This window comes from Cucurbita maxima, unplaced genomic scaffold, assembly GCF_002738345.1.
Source record: "Cucurbita maxima cultivar Rimu unplaced genomic scaffold, Cmax_1.0 Cma_Scf00007, whole genome shotgun sequence".
In the NCBI taxonomy this organism is placed as follows: domain Eukaryota; kingdom Viridiplantae; phylum Streptophyta; class Magnoliopsida; order Cucurbitales; family Cucurbitaceae; genus Cucurbita; species Cucurbita maxima.
Window position 1 is genome coordinate 5,526,342 of NW_019272023.1, and position 16,604 is coordinate 5,542,945.

Below are 16,604 nucleotides of genomic sequence, written 5' to 3' on the forward strand. Positions count from 1 at the left end.
TTATGACATTCTTAGACCCAACCTAATTATTCAAATTTGAAAATTTTCAACCTAAATAACTCTTATTAAATAATTAACTCAGCCTAATTCAACTATAATTTGTTTGAGTTGGATTATTCCAGTCATTTATTGGTGGGAAAATAAATAAAATTATAAAATTAAATGCATCCAAAGGGTTGGATCCAGTCTACACTTTATGTCTAGAAAGTGCATAATCTCATGACTCTACTTTAAGTTTCCCCAAAATGCCGGTAGATGTATTCCTTTACTTATAAACACAGAATCATTCTCACTCCACTCCCAATAATCCTCAACATTAGGTTCAAGACTGCTCTATTTACTGAGAATGGGATCAAGTACATAATAAATCAGACCCCATTAAACCTGAATTCGATCTATGTTCGAGTTTATTTGATCATAGAATCCCCAAAACCTTAATCTTAGCACCACACAAAGGTGTAAGAAACACCCTCTTCTTTCATCAAAAACATATAGAACTCAAAAAAGCATTGGAAGAATATAATATATACAGAATATAATTTATATCAATCTAATCCCACTGTTAACAAACAAGAAAGGAATTTATACGAACACCTCACACCCCAAAAGCTGTTCCATTAGATGTAGGGAGAGAGGGAATATATTATTTTTTAAAATAATTATGAAACCTAAAATAGAAGCATAAATATTCCTCTCTTTCCTTCACTTTTCCTTGACATATCCAAGCTCCTCTATAATAACCTACTCTCATAGCTATGGCTATTGCTATGGCTATCACCTAGCAAAGAAAAAGGGGCATTAGATATCATGGGAGTATATGCATGCCTCCTTATTTCCCTCTTATTAATCTTTCAAACTCATTCCATTTCTTCCCTTTCCAATGGGTTTCCTTCCATTTCCAACCACTCGTTCAACTCTCAACCCCTTCAACACCATCATCAACTTTTAGGTAACATCAAAATTGTTTTCGACTTATTTTCTTGATCACGTGTAAAATGTTTTCCTTACCTTCTTTTCCTTGGTTGTCAGTGAGCGGAAGGGATGACGGAGAAGAGAATACGACCGCGGTGAATTCGGTTGTTTTAAAGGCTAAAGGGGGAAAGTCAGGCAGCGCTGGGGCAGGCACCAACAACCACCGGCCGGGGAAGGCGAAGAACGCAGCTGCTAGTTTGTTTGAGTTTAATATAATTTACTTTGTTCTCAACTCTGCTGGTCTCTTCCTATTCTTCTATATCAGTTCTTAAGAAGGAATCATATGGAAGGATAAGTATCTTTTTGGTTTTGCTTGAGGAAAGTTTAGTTATGAATCACTTATACATGTATACATATGGATCATGGCATGATATGTTATGGATTGATGAATAAATTGAATTTTAATGTCGTGGCATTAGTTGTCTCTTTATTTGTATTATATTACATTCTAAGTTACGCCAGGGTAAGTTATATCAATCATTTGTTCAATTGAGCTATTCCTAAACGTTATTACTATACTTGTTTGAAGATGGAGTTTGAGTTTAATACAAGTTTGTTCTCATATTCTTAATCATTTTTAAAAAAAAAAAAACTCATGTAGGCAACCTATTGTACACTAAACCCAAAAATTCATATCAACCCAATTCAAGTTATAAGAATTGGGTTCGGTAGAAATGAATAGCATTTTGAATAGAAAATAATTTGGTTCGATTTGAAGTTCACAGGATAGGTCCAGTATATATATACCGCAAATAGAAACTAAATTTAAAATAAAAAGTAAAAATGTATGCAAGATTTAAATAATGACTTTTCCTTTTAAATCTCAAATTTAGAGAATTTTATTGACAATTGAATTTCAATATGAGGTAGAAAATAAAAATATGTAGAAAAATTCCAAAAATTTAATAAAAATATAAAAAAAAAATTGTGGAAAAAAAAGGTTGGATAATGTCAACGGAGGGGGAAAAATGGTGATTTTGACCCATCTTTATTAATTAAGAGTCTGTTAGTGCCTTAATCAGACCATTAAGGAAGAAGAAAGAAAAATAAAGAGGACAAAAAAAAAAACGAAAGAGAGTTTAGGATTGTGAGAGTTTTGTTCTGATTTTTTAGTAGGTTATTTATGGAGAAGTTTTATACAAGATTCATGAAGGAAACGGTAGTTATTTCGAAATCGGAAGACGACATTTTGATGATCATCGAGAAATTGTAAGTTTTGTTATTTTTTATCATCTTTGGACGTGTTTATTTCCTTCTATCGAATTAAGTTCATCGGAATTCTTGATTCTCATTTGTGTTGGCCGAAGTGGTGAAACTAAAGAGGGCACATGTTAGGTGGTGAGGACGGAGTGCAGTGTCATGGTCATATTTGTCCCAGGCATGTTACTTGTGGGCGAATGTTGGATGTCCTGATCATATTTGTCCAAGACGTGTTGTTCATGGCTGCATGCTCGTTCCAAACTTCTTTTACTTGCTTTCATGTTAGATAGATCTTTACTACTTCTTTTTGTGTTAATTCGAGTGTGTATGACCGATCATCAAAATCATGTCTACGCCCACTAGGGCCAAAATTCCCCAAAATGCACTATAAGGGAATGTGATTAGTTGTCAATTCTTCTTACCCGGGTTATAGCAAGTCGTTATTGTTGCTTATTCATTTTTAGATTATAATATTACTTTTTTTTTTTAAAAAACAAAAAAGTTAACATATTTCCTCACTCACGTTTTTCCAAAATATTTCTCTTAAACGTGACCCAAGGTTCAAGCATACACTGATATTGTCCATGAAGTCCGATTCACTCAAGAATTACGAAGGACCCAATGAATCAAGAACTTAATTTACCTTTACGCCTGAACCTCAAGACATCCTTCATTGGTGCCACTCTCAAGAATATCATATCTCCTATCTTGAATTTCAAGCTTCTACGCCTCAAATCTGCGTAGCTTTTCTATCTACTTTGAATGGTACACATCCTTACTCTAATTTTCTACACTTGCTCATTGGTAACTTGAACCAACTTAGTCCTACCAATTCTCTATCGCCCACTTCATCCCAACATAACGGGGATTTATACCGTTTTCCATATAAGACCTAGAACGATGCCATCTTGATGGTTGCCAGGAAGCTATTGTTTTACAAAAGCTCCATCAGATGTAGTTTGGAGTCCCAATTCTTGTGAAGTCTAGTACGCAATCATGTAGTATGTCCTCTAAGATCTGATTCAAATGCTCCGTTTGGCTATCTGTTTGAGGGTTGAAGACAATGCTGAAATCTAGGTGAGTATGTACTTTATCCATTCTCTGTATTCTCTATTAATGTACTTAATTGAAGTCATTAATATAAACTTTTAGTCATAATTTCTCCCTACCTCTTTTCTCTCTTGTTATTTATGTTCATTTAAATCAAGTGTGTGAGTTGTTATAGAGTCCTATCAACTAGTATTAGAGCTAGGAGATATTCACCACGATCCGTGAGTATGAAGTTCAAAAATTGGAATCAATAAGTTTGATGGATTCAATTTCTGTTTTTGGAAGATGTAGTTGAAGATTATTTGTATTAGAAAAATCTCCATGATTTGGACTAAAGTCGGATACCATGACCACAAAGCAGTGGAAGATCAAAGATCGGCAAGCCCTAGGGTTGATTCGATTGATGTTGTTCAAAAACGTAATGTTCTACACAATCAAGGAGAAGACAGCATTAGATCTATTGAATGCGTTGTCGACTATGAGCAAGGTATATTTGATGCGTAGATTGTTTAATTTACAGATGTCTGAAGGTAGATCTGCTGCGAATCATATAAATGAAAGTCAATTAAACTCAATGGAAATTAGTTTCGAAAATGAAATTAAAGTATTAATTTTGATATAATATTCACCTGTGGGATATTTTTTTGCTGCAATCATCAGTTTCCGAGGATCTGAGAAATTGCAATTTAATGAAATTCGAGAGGTAGTTCTAATCGAAAATATTCACAAACAGAAAATTGATTATTCATTAGCTAGTGCTCTCAGTGTTGATGGAAGGTGAAAAAGTAAATCAAAATGTCCAAACAAACATGACCGATCAAAATCAAATAACCGAAGAAAATCTCCAAAGAGACTGAAAGTAACATATTAGAATTGTGGAGAAAATGGGCACTATGAATAGAATGTACAAAACTGAAGATGAATCGGAGTTACAAATCTAGAGATAATGATGATTCTATAAAATCAGCCGAAGATATGAGGATGTTCTAATCCTCAACTTGGGCAACTCAATTGAATCTTGAATGTTAGAAGGAAAATTGATATGGGTCTTTGTGATGAGTTGGCTTCCAATCCAAGTTTCATTTCTATTAACTAAGATATAATTAGTTTAATATGGGATATAACTATCTAATAATCCGGTACCATATATAGTTGTTTACTATATATGACATTTCTTATTTGTGTAAAATCTTATATTACATGATTATTAGATAGTTATATCCCATATTAAACTGAACTATATCTATCCACTACGCTAGAGTTTTTTCGATCTTTGTTTTACATTCTTGTATTTTATATTATTATACATATTTAAAGTCGTCACTAAAAACATTTACCAAATATTTTTCATCATATTTTGTCTCTCCAACTTTTTGTGTTTATCTACATCGATTATGTGAGTTGTAGTGCAATCCTAATAGGAACACCAAAAGGTTAACAACACATGCCATCACACATCTGCACCCTATCTCGCACAACCGGATGCATCTGCCTCAAACATGTTAAAAGATTTTGGTCAATTTTATTAAATGGTATGGATTACATAGACTAACACAATATTTGGCTAAAAATCACATTTTTTTAATCATTACATTTTACTATTTTTTCATTTATTTGATCTATTAATATACCTACATTTCTTATAATTTTCAATGAGAATTGTCGTTATTATTATTTTTTTTTTCTTTTTTCTTAAGCCAATTTCAATGACAATTGTTAAAATCGCATAAAAAATAAAAATAAAAATAAAAATGAAGATTTGTGTGGAGGGCAATAGAAAAAATATATCCAATTTAAATGTCATTACCACGTAATAAATATCTAATTGTGGAATTGCCAATTCAACTTGACTTTGTTGACTTTGACACCTATGGGTTTTCTTGGTCGTAACACCCTTTTATTAAAAAAAAAAAAAGTAAAAGAGTAGTGGAATTTAAAAGATTATTATTATTATTATTATTTTAATTAAACTTGTATGATATTTGTAATTAAAATAAATATATCAACATCTATCATGGTGATTTTGAAATGTAAAATAAATTCCAATTATTTTAAAAATATTAATTGGGGTTTATTGGTCATAGAAATACATTAATTTATTAAATCAATTATATGACTTAAATAAAAATAATCATATTAAATTAAATTGGTTAAAATATCTACTTTTGTTTGAATCCACCAGACTGTGTATGTATTGAAATTAGTGAAATAAATTAGGTCAAATTTGAAGGTAGGTTTTTGTCCCATTTTAAATTTTAAACTCTTTTGAAAAACTTTATAAATATTTATTATTACTAAAAAATTAAAAAAATTAAAAAGGGATATAAAATTTTTAACCATTGCCAGTTGCATGTGGTACACGTGTCAGTTACATTAATCTAGACTCTCGTATTCCAAGGCTGCTTCCGTTTACTCCTTCAAAACGGTGTGTTCCAAACGCGGTTTCAGTGTAAACAGGAGTCAACCCCGGCGGTGACATCCTCTTAATTTATTTATTTCTTTTTCTTTTTCTTTTTTCATTTTAGACCTTATGTTTTCTAAGATTCCAAAATTTTATTTTTTATTATTGTTTTAAAATTTAAATAATGATTATTCTAGAATAAATTTGGAAGTGTGACAAGTACGAGATTTGAATTCGTGATGACGTGGCTGGGCTATCCAAGACCATTAAAAGATGTGTCGTACGTCACGTGTCATCATGCCCACCACGTTTTATCCTCTCTCATTAGTTACTTTTTTTTTTCTCTTTTTGACGGTGCTTCGACAGGAAAACAAAAATTCCCTTTATTTTATTGTTTTTTTTTTGTTTTAAATATATTTTAAATAAAGAAAAATGAAATACCATGACTAAATAATTCGATTAATTCAGAACATCAAACCCAAATTATAAATATTATATTGGACTATATTTTTTTTCTATTTGAATCAGACTAAATATTTAAAAAATCGAAAAATTGTACCATTAAAAAATTAATAATGTAGAGTTGACGTGTCTCTCTAATTTTCTAATTTCTTTTTGTTTTTAACTTTTTTTAAAAACTACTAATTTTGTAATTTCACTTTTGTCTTAGTCTTAGGAGGATTATTTATTTATTTTATATTTAAAGAGAAAACAACTCTGAAATTAAGTAAAATAATGTTCGGTAGATTTTAATTTTGAAAAACCAAGTTATGGCGTTTTTGACAAATTATATTAATTTTGTATGATTTAGTTAGGAGGACACAAAGTAGACTTGTTATTTAGAATATTATCCATACCTTTATATAATTTTAGATTTATTACAAGATAATTGAATTAATTCCGAATATTCAACCCAAATTATAAAAATTAGATAAGGTTAAATATTTTTTTTCCGTTTTGGATTAGGTTGAATTTTTAAAAAAACAAAAAATTCAATCTAGTTTCCTGGTTACATTTTTGTAGTTAAGTGAAAATAAAGCTACAATTCAACTTTTCCATAAGAACATTTATCATTCTACCAAATTATAAATATTAGGGTCAATTATTTTTTTCAATATTTTATTGTTTTTTTCAATAAAAAAAAAAATGAAATTTGAACCAAACTACAAATATAAATATTAGGTTTAAGTATTTTTTTTCTATTTGAATCGATTCACAATTTGATATTTTTTTAGCCTTTGAAAAATCTAAAACTTGAGAGTTTGGATTATTGTTGGAGTAAATAAGGAAGGGTTCGAGATTTGGCAAATTATTTTAGGTAAATCGGGTTCTATGTAACCTAATGGGGAGAGTCGGGATATAAAGTATAATACAATTTTCAAATATTAATCCTCACATGGGATAAGCACCCATCATCCTTGTTTGTCTTATAAGGATTATTTATTTATTTATTTATTTATTTTACATGTATAAAGAAAACAAAATTTGTATGAAACAAAAAATTATATATATTCATAAAAGATCCACACTTCATGTCATTGTGAAATTCTTTTAACCACAAATTAAATTTCTTTTAAGAAAAAGAAAGAAAAGAGAAGAGGGGGGAAAATCACAGCGGTAAATTGTGAATATTTGCCACCAAACCCCCGTAAAAAGGTAAAAAGGTAAAAAGGTAAAAAGGTAAAAAGGTAAAAAGGTCGAAGGAAAAAAGAGGTTGGATAAGAACGGAAGTTTGTGTCCTTTTTTAGGCCACCTCGAGGTGACACGTCATCTGTCTCTAAATTGGGCCCACTGGATAAGAACCGGTGATCTCGGCCCTCCACACCCTCCCAATATTCATTTTCTATTTATCCCCACCCTTCCCCGTTTCCCTCCTCCCACTTTCACTCTCCCTCTTCCATCGGTTCCTTGTTCCTTCTTCTTGTTAATGGCATCCGTTGCTACTGCTGGAATCTCCATCGCCCGCACTGGTTCTTCGTCGTCTTCGTTCTGGATCCGCCATAGAAATCGTTCCAACAAGGATCGGAGTTCTAGGAATCGAGTTAGGGTTACGTGTTCTTCTTCTCTGCTCGATCCTTATCAGACTCTTCGGATTCAACCTGGTGCCTCTGAATCTGAGGTCAAAAAGGCCTTCCGACGCCTCGCTCTTCAGGTTCCATTCCTTCCTTCCTTCTATTTCCTCATTTCTTCCTCACTCTGTTTTCTGATTGTTTCAATTTCGCCGGTTTTTCAGTATCATCCTGACGTTTGTAGAGGAAGTAATTGTGGCGTGCAGTTTCATCAAATCAATGAAGCTTACGATGTACGTGTTCATATTCCTGATTCATTACGTTTTCTTCCTTACATACTATGATTAGGATCAATTATTGGAATTCGTTACGTTTGTAGAGGAAGTTATTGATTCTTTTTCCGAACACAATAACTAATAAAATTGAATGAAGAATTTGACTATTTCTTCGCGGCTCTTTTATTTGACCTTACAGCATGTGAAATAGAGTGTTTGTTCCAATTTTTTTTAATGTACAATTTAGCAGTCTTTTTTTTACAATAGTGAAATGGATGTAACAATTAACCGAATTAAGTTTTGGTGAAGCAGATTGTGATGAACAACTTAAGAGGTATATCGACACCAATAGAGACATGTGAATCGTGTGAGGAAGGGGTGGATGAAGCGATGAGAGGAATGGAGGATCCTGATTGGGAGTTATGGGAAGAATGGATGGGATGGGAAGGAGCAGGAATTCGGGATTATTCCTCGCATATCAATCCCTACATTTAGAAGAAAATTAAGTAGCATTTGTGAATAGAAGAACCGTCGTTAAATCTGTCAACATCGGCCATTGTAATGGGGAAGGGCCCAGGGAAGACTGGAAAATCTCTTCCCTGTTTTCAAATGTTTTTGTACATAAGGTCAATAGAGCGGGCCTTCGGCTTTTAATAATGTGGAAAGGCTCTAAGATGCCCTATCATAGTTGTGGTGGGGCATTTGTGTTTCATCTTCGTTGTCAATCAGTCGTATTCGTGTGTACTCGATCAATAACGACTTATACTAGAACATGAAAATACAATTACAATCAAAATTGACCATTTACTTTTTTTTTTTTTTTTTTTTAATAAGGCATACAAAACATATATATTAATCTATACATTATACTTATATATCGAGGTTTATACTTATATGCAACGTATTGAAATAAAAATAAATTTTAACAATAAATATTGATTTTAGTTATTATATAAGAATGGTAAAAAATGTGCCAAATAAATATATTAAATCTAAAATTAAAAAAAGTTGAACTGTCTGTAAAAAAAAAATGTCTTTAAAAATATAATCTCAATATGGATAGGGAACACTCACAAAATTCCTGAACGGCACCGATCAACTGACAATAACATATATTATTAGGAATCTACATTGTTGGAATAGTTGATTGGTTGTTTAGGAACATATATTATTAGGAATCTACATTGTTGGAATAGTTGATTGGTTGTTTAGGAATTAGTGTTCGAGAATTGTTGGGAGGTAGTTTCACATTGACTAATTTAGGGAATGATCATAGGTTTATAAGTAAAGAATACATCTCCGTCAATGAGGCTTTTTATGACGTCTAAAGCAAAGTCATGAGAGCTCAAAGTGGACAATATCATACCATCGTGGAGATTCATGATTCCCAACATGGTATTAAAGTCATGCTCTTACCTTATTCATGTCAATAGAATTCTCAAACGTCGAACAAAGAAATTGTGAGCCTCAAAAGTGTAGTCAAAAGTAACTCAAGTGTCAAACAAAGTTATATAGTGTATTTTGTTTGAGGGGAGGATTGTTGAAAGGTAGTCCCACATTGACTAATTTAGAGAATAATCCTGACTTTATAAATAAAGAATATTTCTCGATTTGAAGTCTTACCGTCAAAACCATCTTGAATGAGCTAGTTACCCATCTATCAATTTTTGTTTAATCATAGAAAATTAGATATAAATATTTGGTTCATAATTTAGGAATTTATAGGGTTAGAATAGATTGAAATTGGAGAAAATGGTGAAAATAGGGCTAAACGAGAAAAAACTCAGGAAAAAGAATCTATAAAACACACTACCTACACGTCCCAACTAGGCCTGTATCCAAACTTGGCCAGCCCAACGTTCAAACCTATTGTCACCACCCAACCCAAGTTTGCTTTCTGCAGCCCAAGTCTCTTTCATTGACCAACCCAACCAATGTCACAATCGTACTCTTGTGGCAGTGGGATAGCGATTGTGCGATATTTGTTCTAATTTGGCGAACAAGTTAGCCATACGGAAGTTGGACTTTGTGGACAACCTTAGCTTATATCGAGCCTCAAGTCATGTTTGAAAGAAATTAATGTTAAGTTAAAAGCAAATAAACAACCCTAATGATTTTGATAGCATATAACCTAGGTAGTAAGAATTGACAACTAGTCACATCCCTTGCTGTACATTTTGGAACATTTTAGCCTTGGCGGTATAGACATGATTTTGATGACCCATCATACTCCCCCATATTGACACAATAGGAAACAGTAAAAACTTATCTAACATGAAAGCAAGTGAAAGGGGTTTGAAACGGACATGCGACTATGGACAACATGTCTTGAACAAGCATGACTAGGATATCCGACATGCAACCACAAGCAACATGCTTTGGACAAGCATGACCATGACCTCCTCCAGTCAATTGGTCGATACCTCTGTCAACCGAATCTTCACGAACTTAGTGATGTAGGGCGAGACTAACTTCAGGTCTCTCGACGCACTTCCAGTTGTTCTCAACATTGATAAGTCTCTTCCAATTTGCAAGGAACTGTTAAAAACTACTTCTTGGTCTGTAAACTCTTTCCTTCTTCTCTGTCAATGTCTTCTACTTTTTTTTGCTGGAAAAATTATTCTTCTTTACATGAGATCGTACCACCTTTTTGTGCTTGATGTTTTGTTGGTCGGGATAGTAATGTTTCTAAGTTACTGACATGGACAATAGGGCTAGTTTGCATCAAATGGGAGTAATTGAGTCTTACTTGATGCATTCTTGACTTCGTGGATAACTTTGACTGGTCCATAGTATTTTCACACGAGTCATTGGTTCTTGTTGTCTTGAAATCGGAGTTGATCTAACCTCAACTTTATCAGAACTCAATACCCATCTTGAAATTTTTGTGGATGATGCATTTGACCGACTCTTCTCTTCATTCATTTTGACGGTATTTCTTCATGAATATAAGTTGCTTAAGAAGTTCGTCTCTGTCTCCCCTCCTTCAACTGAGGTGTTGGCTGAGTGTCTCTTTAGCATTTGGGTAATCACCGACGAGAGTTTTTTTGGGTCTAATGAACTTGACTGTCAACAATTCTTTTAGTTGTTTGTAGAATTCAGCTAGCTTAGGTTGAGTCGTATTACACACATTTGTGGTGGGTGATCTCACCCCCAATATAACATCAAACTTGTAATCTATCTGCCTAGGTGGAGATAAATAAATTGTCTTGACTTTTTGGTCTATGTCGTAGTGTTCCTGTAGCGGCTGCGAGATTTCTGTTGGAGTGAGCTTACTTGAGTTCTCCTCTTCAATCATGGCAATTTAGTGAGCGTGAGTTCATCATCGTTAATATCTCTTCTTAACTGTAGTGTCGACATCATTTTCATCCATTTTGATTGATGGGTGATTGTCTGAATGATTGTCGGGTTAAACCCCATTACTACTAAACATTTCGTTAGGGACATGGAAATGACTTTATTTTACCTGCGTCGTTAGAATCCTCCTCTGGTGGCATAATTTTGCTTCTACCAACAACCTCCCAAAGGTCTTCACTTGTAGATAGAACATCATGTACGTTACCTACATGATGTAGTTGTTGCTCTTGGGTTTCTTGATTCCTCCTCCGCCTTCAAAATCACGTGGGATGGTACTATCTCTCTAACACCAAATAAACTTTTTTTACTAAAAAAAAAAAACTCACTTACCAGTACAATTATTGGCTGGTGCTGATGATCTTTTAACCAACCTTTCTATTTTAATTTACTAATATTAAAAAGAAAAAAAAAAAAAAGGCAAGTATTTATGTGTGAATCAAATTGAAAATAATATAATATTTAAAAATATATATATAAAATCCGACCTGGTTTGTAAGAAGCAGAATTGTCTGTTTTACAAAATTATTTGCATTTCATGTCCATGCCTTTTGTGTCAGCCAAATTTACTATAATTATTTAATTAATTTAGTTACTCACTATAAAAATAAAAATATTTAATTAATTTAGTTACTCACTATAATTATTGTGTAAATTATTCCATAAAATTTTATCCATGAAATTATTATTATTATTTTGGCATAATTGAGAATTAAATTTGTTAGTGAAATGATATGGTCAGCATGAGTGAAGCCTGAGATTCCTGAACCTGCTTGGCTTCTTTTCTTGGTTCTTCTTCCTCCATCAATCACCACTCCCATTTTCAATCTCTGTTAATCTTTTCATGTAAGCCAATCGGAATTCTCATCCTTCTGCTGCTTCATTCGATCGCTTCTCCAATCTAGGTTTTCCTTCATCTTTTCTTCTTCAATCCTTAATTTAATCTGTTTTCGTCTGTGAAATCTTTAATTTCAGAGCCCGAGATAAGTGATTATATATATTTCTTCACGCTCTCTGAGGACCGCCGCCTTAGTTCTCCTTTGGAGGTGATTCTCTTTCTCTTTTGCGCTTTCTGTTCTTTCCTTACATGCTTTGATACCTGCGGTTGCCATTTACATCTATAGATTCGGGAGTTATTCCGGTGGGACATAGATGTGGTTGAGAATTATTGGTAGGTAACATTCATTTCTAGACTGCACGAACATTGCGGATGGACTGGATTGTTTAATGACTGTTACATTTAATGTAGCGAAAATATTTGATATCATGTTACTGATTATTGTTTGTTCGAGATTGAAGTGCGTGATTGAGGAAATCGATGCGGGCGTTTATGTATCTGTTCAATATATAATATATATGTTTTTAGCTGATGCATATGGGATTAATTGGGAATGTGTTTGTTTCCCAACTCTTTTATGTTCTTTCATTTAGATATCTCTGTAAATGGCGGATCTCAAAGAGCGGTTGCTTCCACCGAAACCTTCATCTGCTATTAATCTTAGGGAGACAATTAATAATCGACCATCAGCCTCTGGGAGGGTGCCTTTTCAAGGTGTGGATGTTCTAGGGCTGAAGAAGCGAGGGCAGGGACTTAGATCTTGGATCCGAGTAGATTCCTCTGGGAACTCCCAGATTATTGAGGTTGATAAGTTCACCATGATGCGTCGTTGTGATCTACCTGCGCGTGATTTACGTTTGCTTGATCCTTTGTTTGTTTACCCTTCAACAATTCTTGGTAGAGAGAAGGCTATTGTGGTCAATCTAGAGCAGATTCGATGCATTATAACAGCTGAAGAAGTTTTGCTATTAAATTCCCTTGATAGCTATGTACTGCAGTATGTGGTAGAGCTACAGAGGCGATTGAAAACCACCGGGGTTGATGAGGTTTGGCAGAATGATGCAAATCATGGAGCTGACTTAAATCGAAGAAGAGGAAGCAGAAATTTCGATAATGTATTTGGAAACACCTCTCCTGATTATTTGCCCTTTGAATTCAGAGCTTTAGAAGTTGCTTTGGAAGCAGCTTGTACATTTCTTGATTCCCAGGTGCGTAGAAATAGAAATTTGAGCTCTTTCTTTTCATTTGTTTAATTCATGTTAATCGTGGTGTCTAGGAATGTTATGTTTGTTTTTTAGATGCATATGAATATATCAGTATTGCATTCTTGCTTGGTTCTTAGTTTGGCAAAAGTGAGGATGAAGAAAAAGTGTACTAATGCCCTACAAATGAAACTATCTTTGATTGTTTATCATCATATTTTTACTAGCTAATGATTGGTTCATCTAATATGATAATATCTAAATTTGCCCATTTCCTCGAAGGCTGCAGAGTTAGAAATCGAAGCATACCCGTTGCTAGATGAACTTACATCCAAAATCAGTACATTAAATTTGGAGCGGGTCCGCCGCTTGAAAAGCAGACTTGTTGCCCTGACTCGTAGGGTTCAGAAGGTATTCTGCATTAACTCTAGTGATCCTGATTTTAGGCATGTGAATGGTAGCTACAAATTTCTTGTCTTTGTTCTCTCTTTGAGCTGCATCTTTTTAGGTTAGGGATGAAATAGAGCAGCTCATGGATGACGATGGAGATATGGCAGAAATGTATCTGACTGAGAAGAAAATGAGAATGGAATCCTTTGTTTATGGCGATCAATCTGTTACTGGATACAGATCAATTGATGGAGCATCTTTTTCTGCTCCTGTTTCTCCTGTATCTTCACCACCCGAATCTCGCAAGCTCGAGAAGAGCCTGAGCATTGCCAGGAGCCGGCATGAGAGTACGAGAAGTTCAGAAAGTTCAACTGAAAATATAGAGGAGCTTGAGATGCTTCTTGAAGCATATTTTGTTGTCATTGATAGCACCCTGAATAAGTTGACATCGGTATGCATTGCACCTAAATAAGTTTCTTCTCTCCTTTACCTATGTGTGATGAAGTTGACGTTCTTATTTCATTTCCCCCCTTTTTAGTTGAAGGAATACATCGATGACACAGAAGATTTCATCAACATCCAGCTGGTATGCGCACGTTCTCTCTTTTTTTCTTTTGTCAGTTCATACTTCATTCTATCTGCTGAACTGTTGGGTTTTGGAAAACATAATACCTGTTAGAGTATGATCAATATCCTTCCTATTATCTACAAATAGCTATATCTGTAAATTGTCATATGTGTTGAGGATTATTGGAAGGGTGTCCCACGTTGGCTAATTTAGGGAATGATCATAGGTTTATAAGTAAGGAATACATCTTCATTCATTGGTATAAGGCCTTATGGGGAAGCCCAAAGCAAAGCCTTGGAAAATATCATATCATTGTGAAGTGTCGTGATTCTTAACAATAGGTCCTTCCTGCTATTTTAGTGGATAAGCATAAAAACATAGAGTAAAGAGAAAATTTACAATTTGGTTAATGCTTCTAAATTGCATTTTTTTCCCTTCTTAACTTCTAAACCAGACCCATGATGAAAACTGCTTATGAAAAATTCAAAACTTGGTGATCATACTGTCGTATCTTTCTTTATTTGTCTTCAATTACTCTAAAGTTTATCATGTGCAGGATAATGTACGTAACCAGTTGATCCAGTTTGAGCTGCTACTCACTACTGCAACATTTGTCGTTGCCATTTTTGGGGTGGTAGCTGGAATTTTTGGCATGAATTTTGAAATACCAATGTTTGGGAATCCTGATGCATTCAAATGGGTTCTTCTAATAACAGGAGTAAGTGGAATTATCATATTTTCTGCATTTGTTTGGTTTTTCAGATACAAAAGACTGATGCCACTCTAAAGAGAGAATTGCTGGAGGTAACCAAACGGAATGCCATTGATTGTATTAATTATTTTTTTTCTTCCTCTTAATTAATGTTAACATTAAGTGCAAGTAGATGTAGGAGAAACTTAGCTGAGCTCGAGAAATTCATCCAACTCAATTTTGGAGCCTTTGTTCTCTCTACTTACTGTGATTTAGTTTGTTGGAATGATCTTATATTTTGTCAGTTAATAAATGATACGAAATCAGATTCAGATTGAAATTCTTTTCTGCGGTGACAACTTTTAACAAATTTTTGGTTACAGAACACCTGTTAATGGGAGTGTTTGGCTGGTTAAATTTGTGTAACTAGAAGTTAGGAACTTGATTTGTATTCCATGTTTTCAGTAATTAGATCATAAATTTTTAAATTGTTCAAATTGCTTTTAGGGTGTCCAATTTAAACGCTGTTTAAGATGGTATGTTAATATATTTATTATATTTATAAACTATAAAAATAGTTTAAAGTTAAATATCGAATATTATCATAAAATTTTATATAAATTTTATGGACATTTTGACTCTAAACATATGCCAAGTTTGAGATTAAACTTTCAATTTCATCCCTTTAAACCTTAAACTTGAATGCATGCATCAATTTACTCTCTGTCAAGTTGTTTCAATTACCATTACAATTTCTTCCCCCCACATGTTCAAAGCTAAGTGGTACTTTTGTTTGTTATTTATAAAAAAAATTACGCACCATCATGAAAACAACAAACATGACTCTCAAAAGTATGACCAACATGAAGATAAACGAACTCTTGTGTTCCCCTAATGTTCAGTGTTGTTGAAGGTATAGCGAGTTGGTGGTGAGTAGTTTGAGCTTGGCTAAAAGAGTAGAACTCACATGAAAATAAACTAACTCGTGTTCCCTCTTGCCTTGAGTGTTGTTGAAGTCGATGGCAACCATAGCAATTTTTGTGACGTCGGTGGTAAGTAGTTTGAGCTCAAACAAACAAACAATGTCCATGAATGCAAAAACTAGTTGTAGTTGACATTGTCATTCTCGTTGATGGTTTTATGAAGGATGAAGGCAACACCACCGTAGCGAAGAAAAAAAAATCGTAAAGCTCTTAATAGACAATAGAATCTTGCCAAGAAATCGTAAAGCTCTCCATGGATGAAATAAAAAAAAATTGATCGTAGAAGGTATGGAAAAAAACTTGCAAATCTTCAACAATCTTATTTTTTTCAAAATTAACAAAATAAGTATATACCATAAAACATGTGGCTTCTAAATGGTATGAAAGACTTTTCTAATGAGAATTAAAATATGGATGGAGTGTTCATATTGATATATTTATTTTTAAGTTTAAAGTTTAAGTTGATAAATACTACTAAATTTAGGGTAAAAAATAATTTTTTATCTCTTATTATTTTAAAATATGGAAGAAAAAAAGCTTTTATTATAAAAATATTATATTTACCAAGATTTATTTATAATGTTATTTTGCATTTTAAAATTTTAAATTCAAAAGTGTGATACACTAAAATCTAAAAACATAAAAAAAAAAAAAAAAAAAAAAAAAAATTT

The 16,604-nt window shown here is 33.2% G+C and overlaps 2 protein-coding genes and 1 long non-coding RNA gene across 6 annotated transcripts; all 3 read left to right on the forward strand.

The window, feature by feature from the left end:
* The first annotated feature begins 707 nt into the window (after nt 1-707).
* LOC111481845 lies at nt 708-1,387 on the forward strand. Its single transcript, XR_002718115.1, has 2 exons — nt 708-949; nt 1,030-1,387. It is a non-coding gene; the product is annotated as an uncharacterized LOC111481845 (long non-coding RNA).
* Nucleotides 1,388-7,483: 6,096 nt separating this feature from the next.
* Nucleotides 7,484-8,619, forward strand: LOC111481844 (chaperone protein dnaJ 8, chloroplastic-like). The gene is made up of 3 exons (XM_023127419.1): nt 7,484-7,775; nt 7,857-7,925; nt 8,220-8,619. The coding sequence occupies exons 1-3, from the start codon at nt 7,551-7,553 to the stop codon at nt 8,400-8,402; spliced, it is 477 nt and encodes a 158-aa protein (XP_022983187.1). The 5' UTR covers nt 7,484-7,550; the 3' UTR covers nt 8,403-8,619.
* A 3,375-nt stretch (nt 8,620-11,994) lies between these two features.
* LOC111482136 (magnesium transporter MRS2-1-like) lies at nt 11,995-15,294 on the forward strand. 4 transcript variants are annotated; one of them, XM_023127805.1, is made up of 7 exons: nt 11,995-12,307; nt 12,386-12,432; nt 12,693-13,307; nt 13,584-13,712; nt 13,810-14,142; nt 14,230-14,277; nt 14,816-15,294. In XM_023127805.1, exons 3-7 carry the CDS (start codon nt 12,705-12,707, stop codon nt 15,044-15,046), a joined length of 1,344 nt encoding a protein of 447 aa, XP_022983573.1. In that variant the 5' UTR covers nt 11,995-12,307; nt 12,386-12,432; nt 12,693-12,704; the 3' UTR covers nt 15,047-15,294. The 4 variants fall into 4 exon arrangements, with proteins under 4 accessions (XP_022983573.1, XP_022983572.1, XP_022983570.1 ...); XM_023127804.1 differs by having other exon boundaries at nt 11,995-12,107; nt 12,237-12,307; nt 12,386-13,307; XM_023127803.1 differs by lacking the exon at nt 12,386-12,432 and having other exon boundaries at nt 11,996-12,107; nt 12,237-12,307.
* Nucleotides 15,295-16,604: the final 1,310 nt, after the last annotated feature.

Excerpts from the sequence above, each read along its gene's own strand:
- LOC111482136 (XM_023127805.1), top strand. The coding sequence starts at position 12,705 with ATGGCGGATCTCAAAGAGCGGTTGCTTCCACCGAAACCTTCATCTGCT. Across the intron at positions 13,308-13,583 it reads GTACATTTCTTGATTCCCAG|GCTGCAGAGTTAGAAATCGA; the intron begins GTGCGTAGAAAT and ends ATTTCCTCGAAG. Across the intron at positions 14,143-14,229 it reads CCCTGAATAAGTTGACATCG|TTGAAGGAATACATCGATGA; the intron begins GTATGCATTGCA and ends CCCCCTTTTTAG.
- LOC111481844 (XM_023127419.1), top strand. The coding sequence starts at position 7,551 with ATGGCATCCGTTGCTACTGCTGGAATCTCCATCGCCCGCACTGGTTCT. Across the intron at positions 7,776-7,856 it reads TCCGACGCCTCGCTCTTCAG|TATCATCCTGACGTTTGTAG; the intron begins GTTCCATTCCTT and ends CCGGTTTTTCAG. Across the intron at positions 7,926-8,219 it reads AAATCAATGAAGCTTACGAT|ATTGTGATGAACAACTTAAG; the intron begins GTACGTGTTCAT and ends TTGGTGAAGCAG.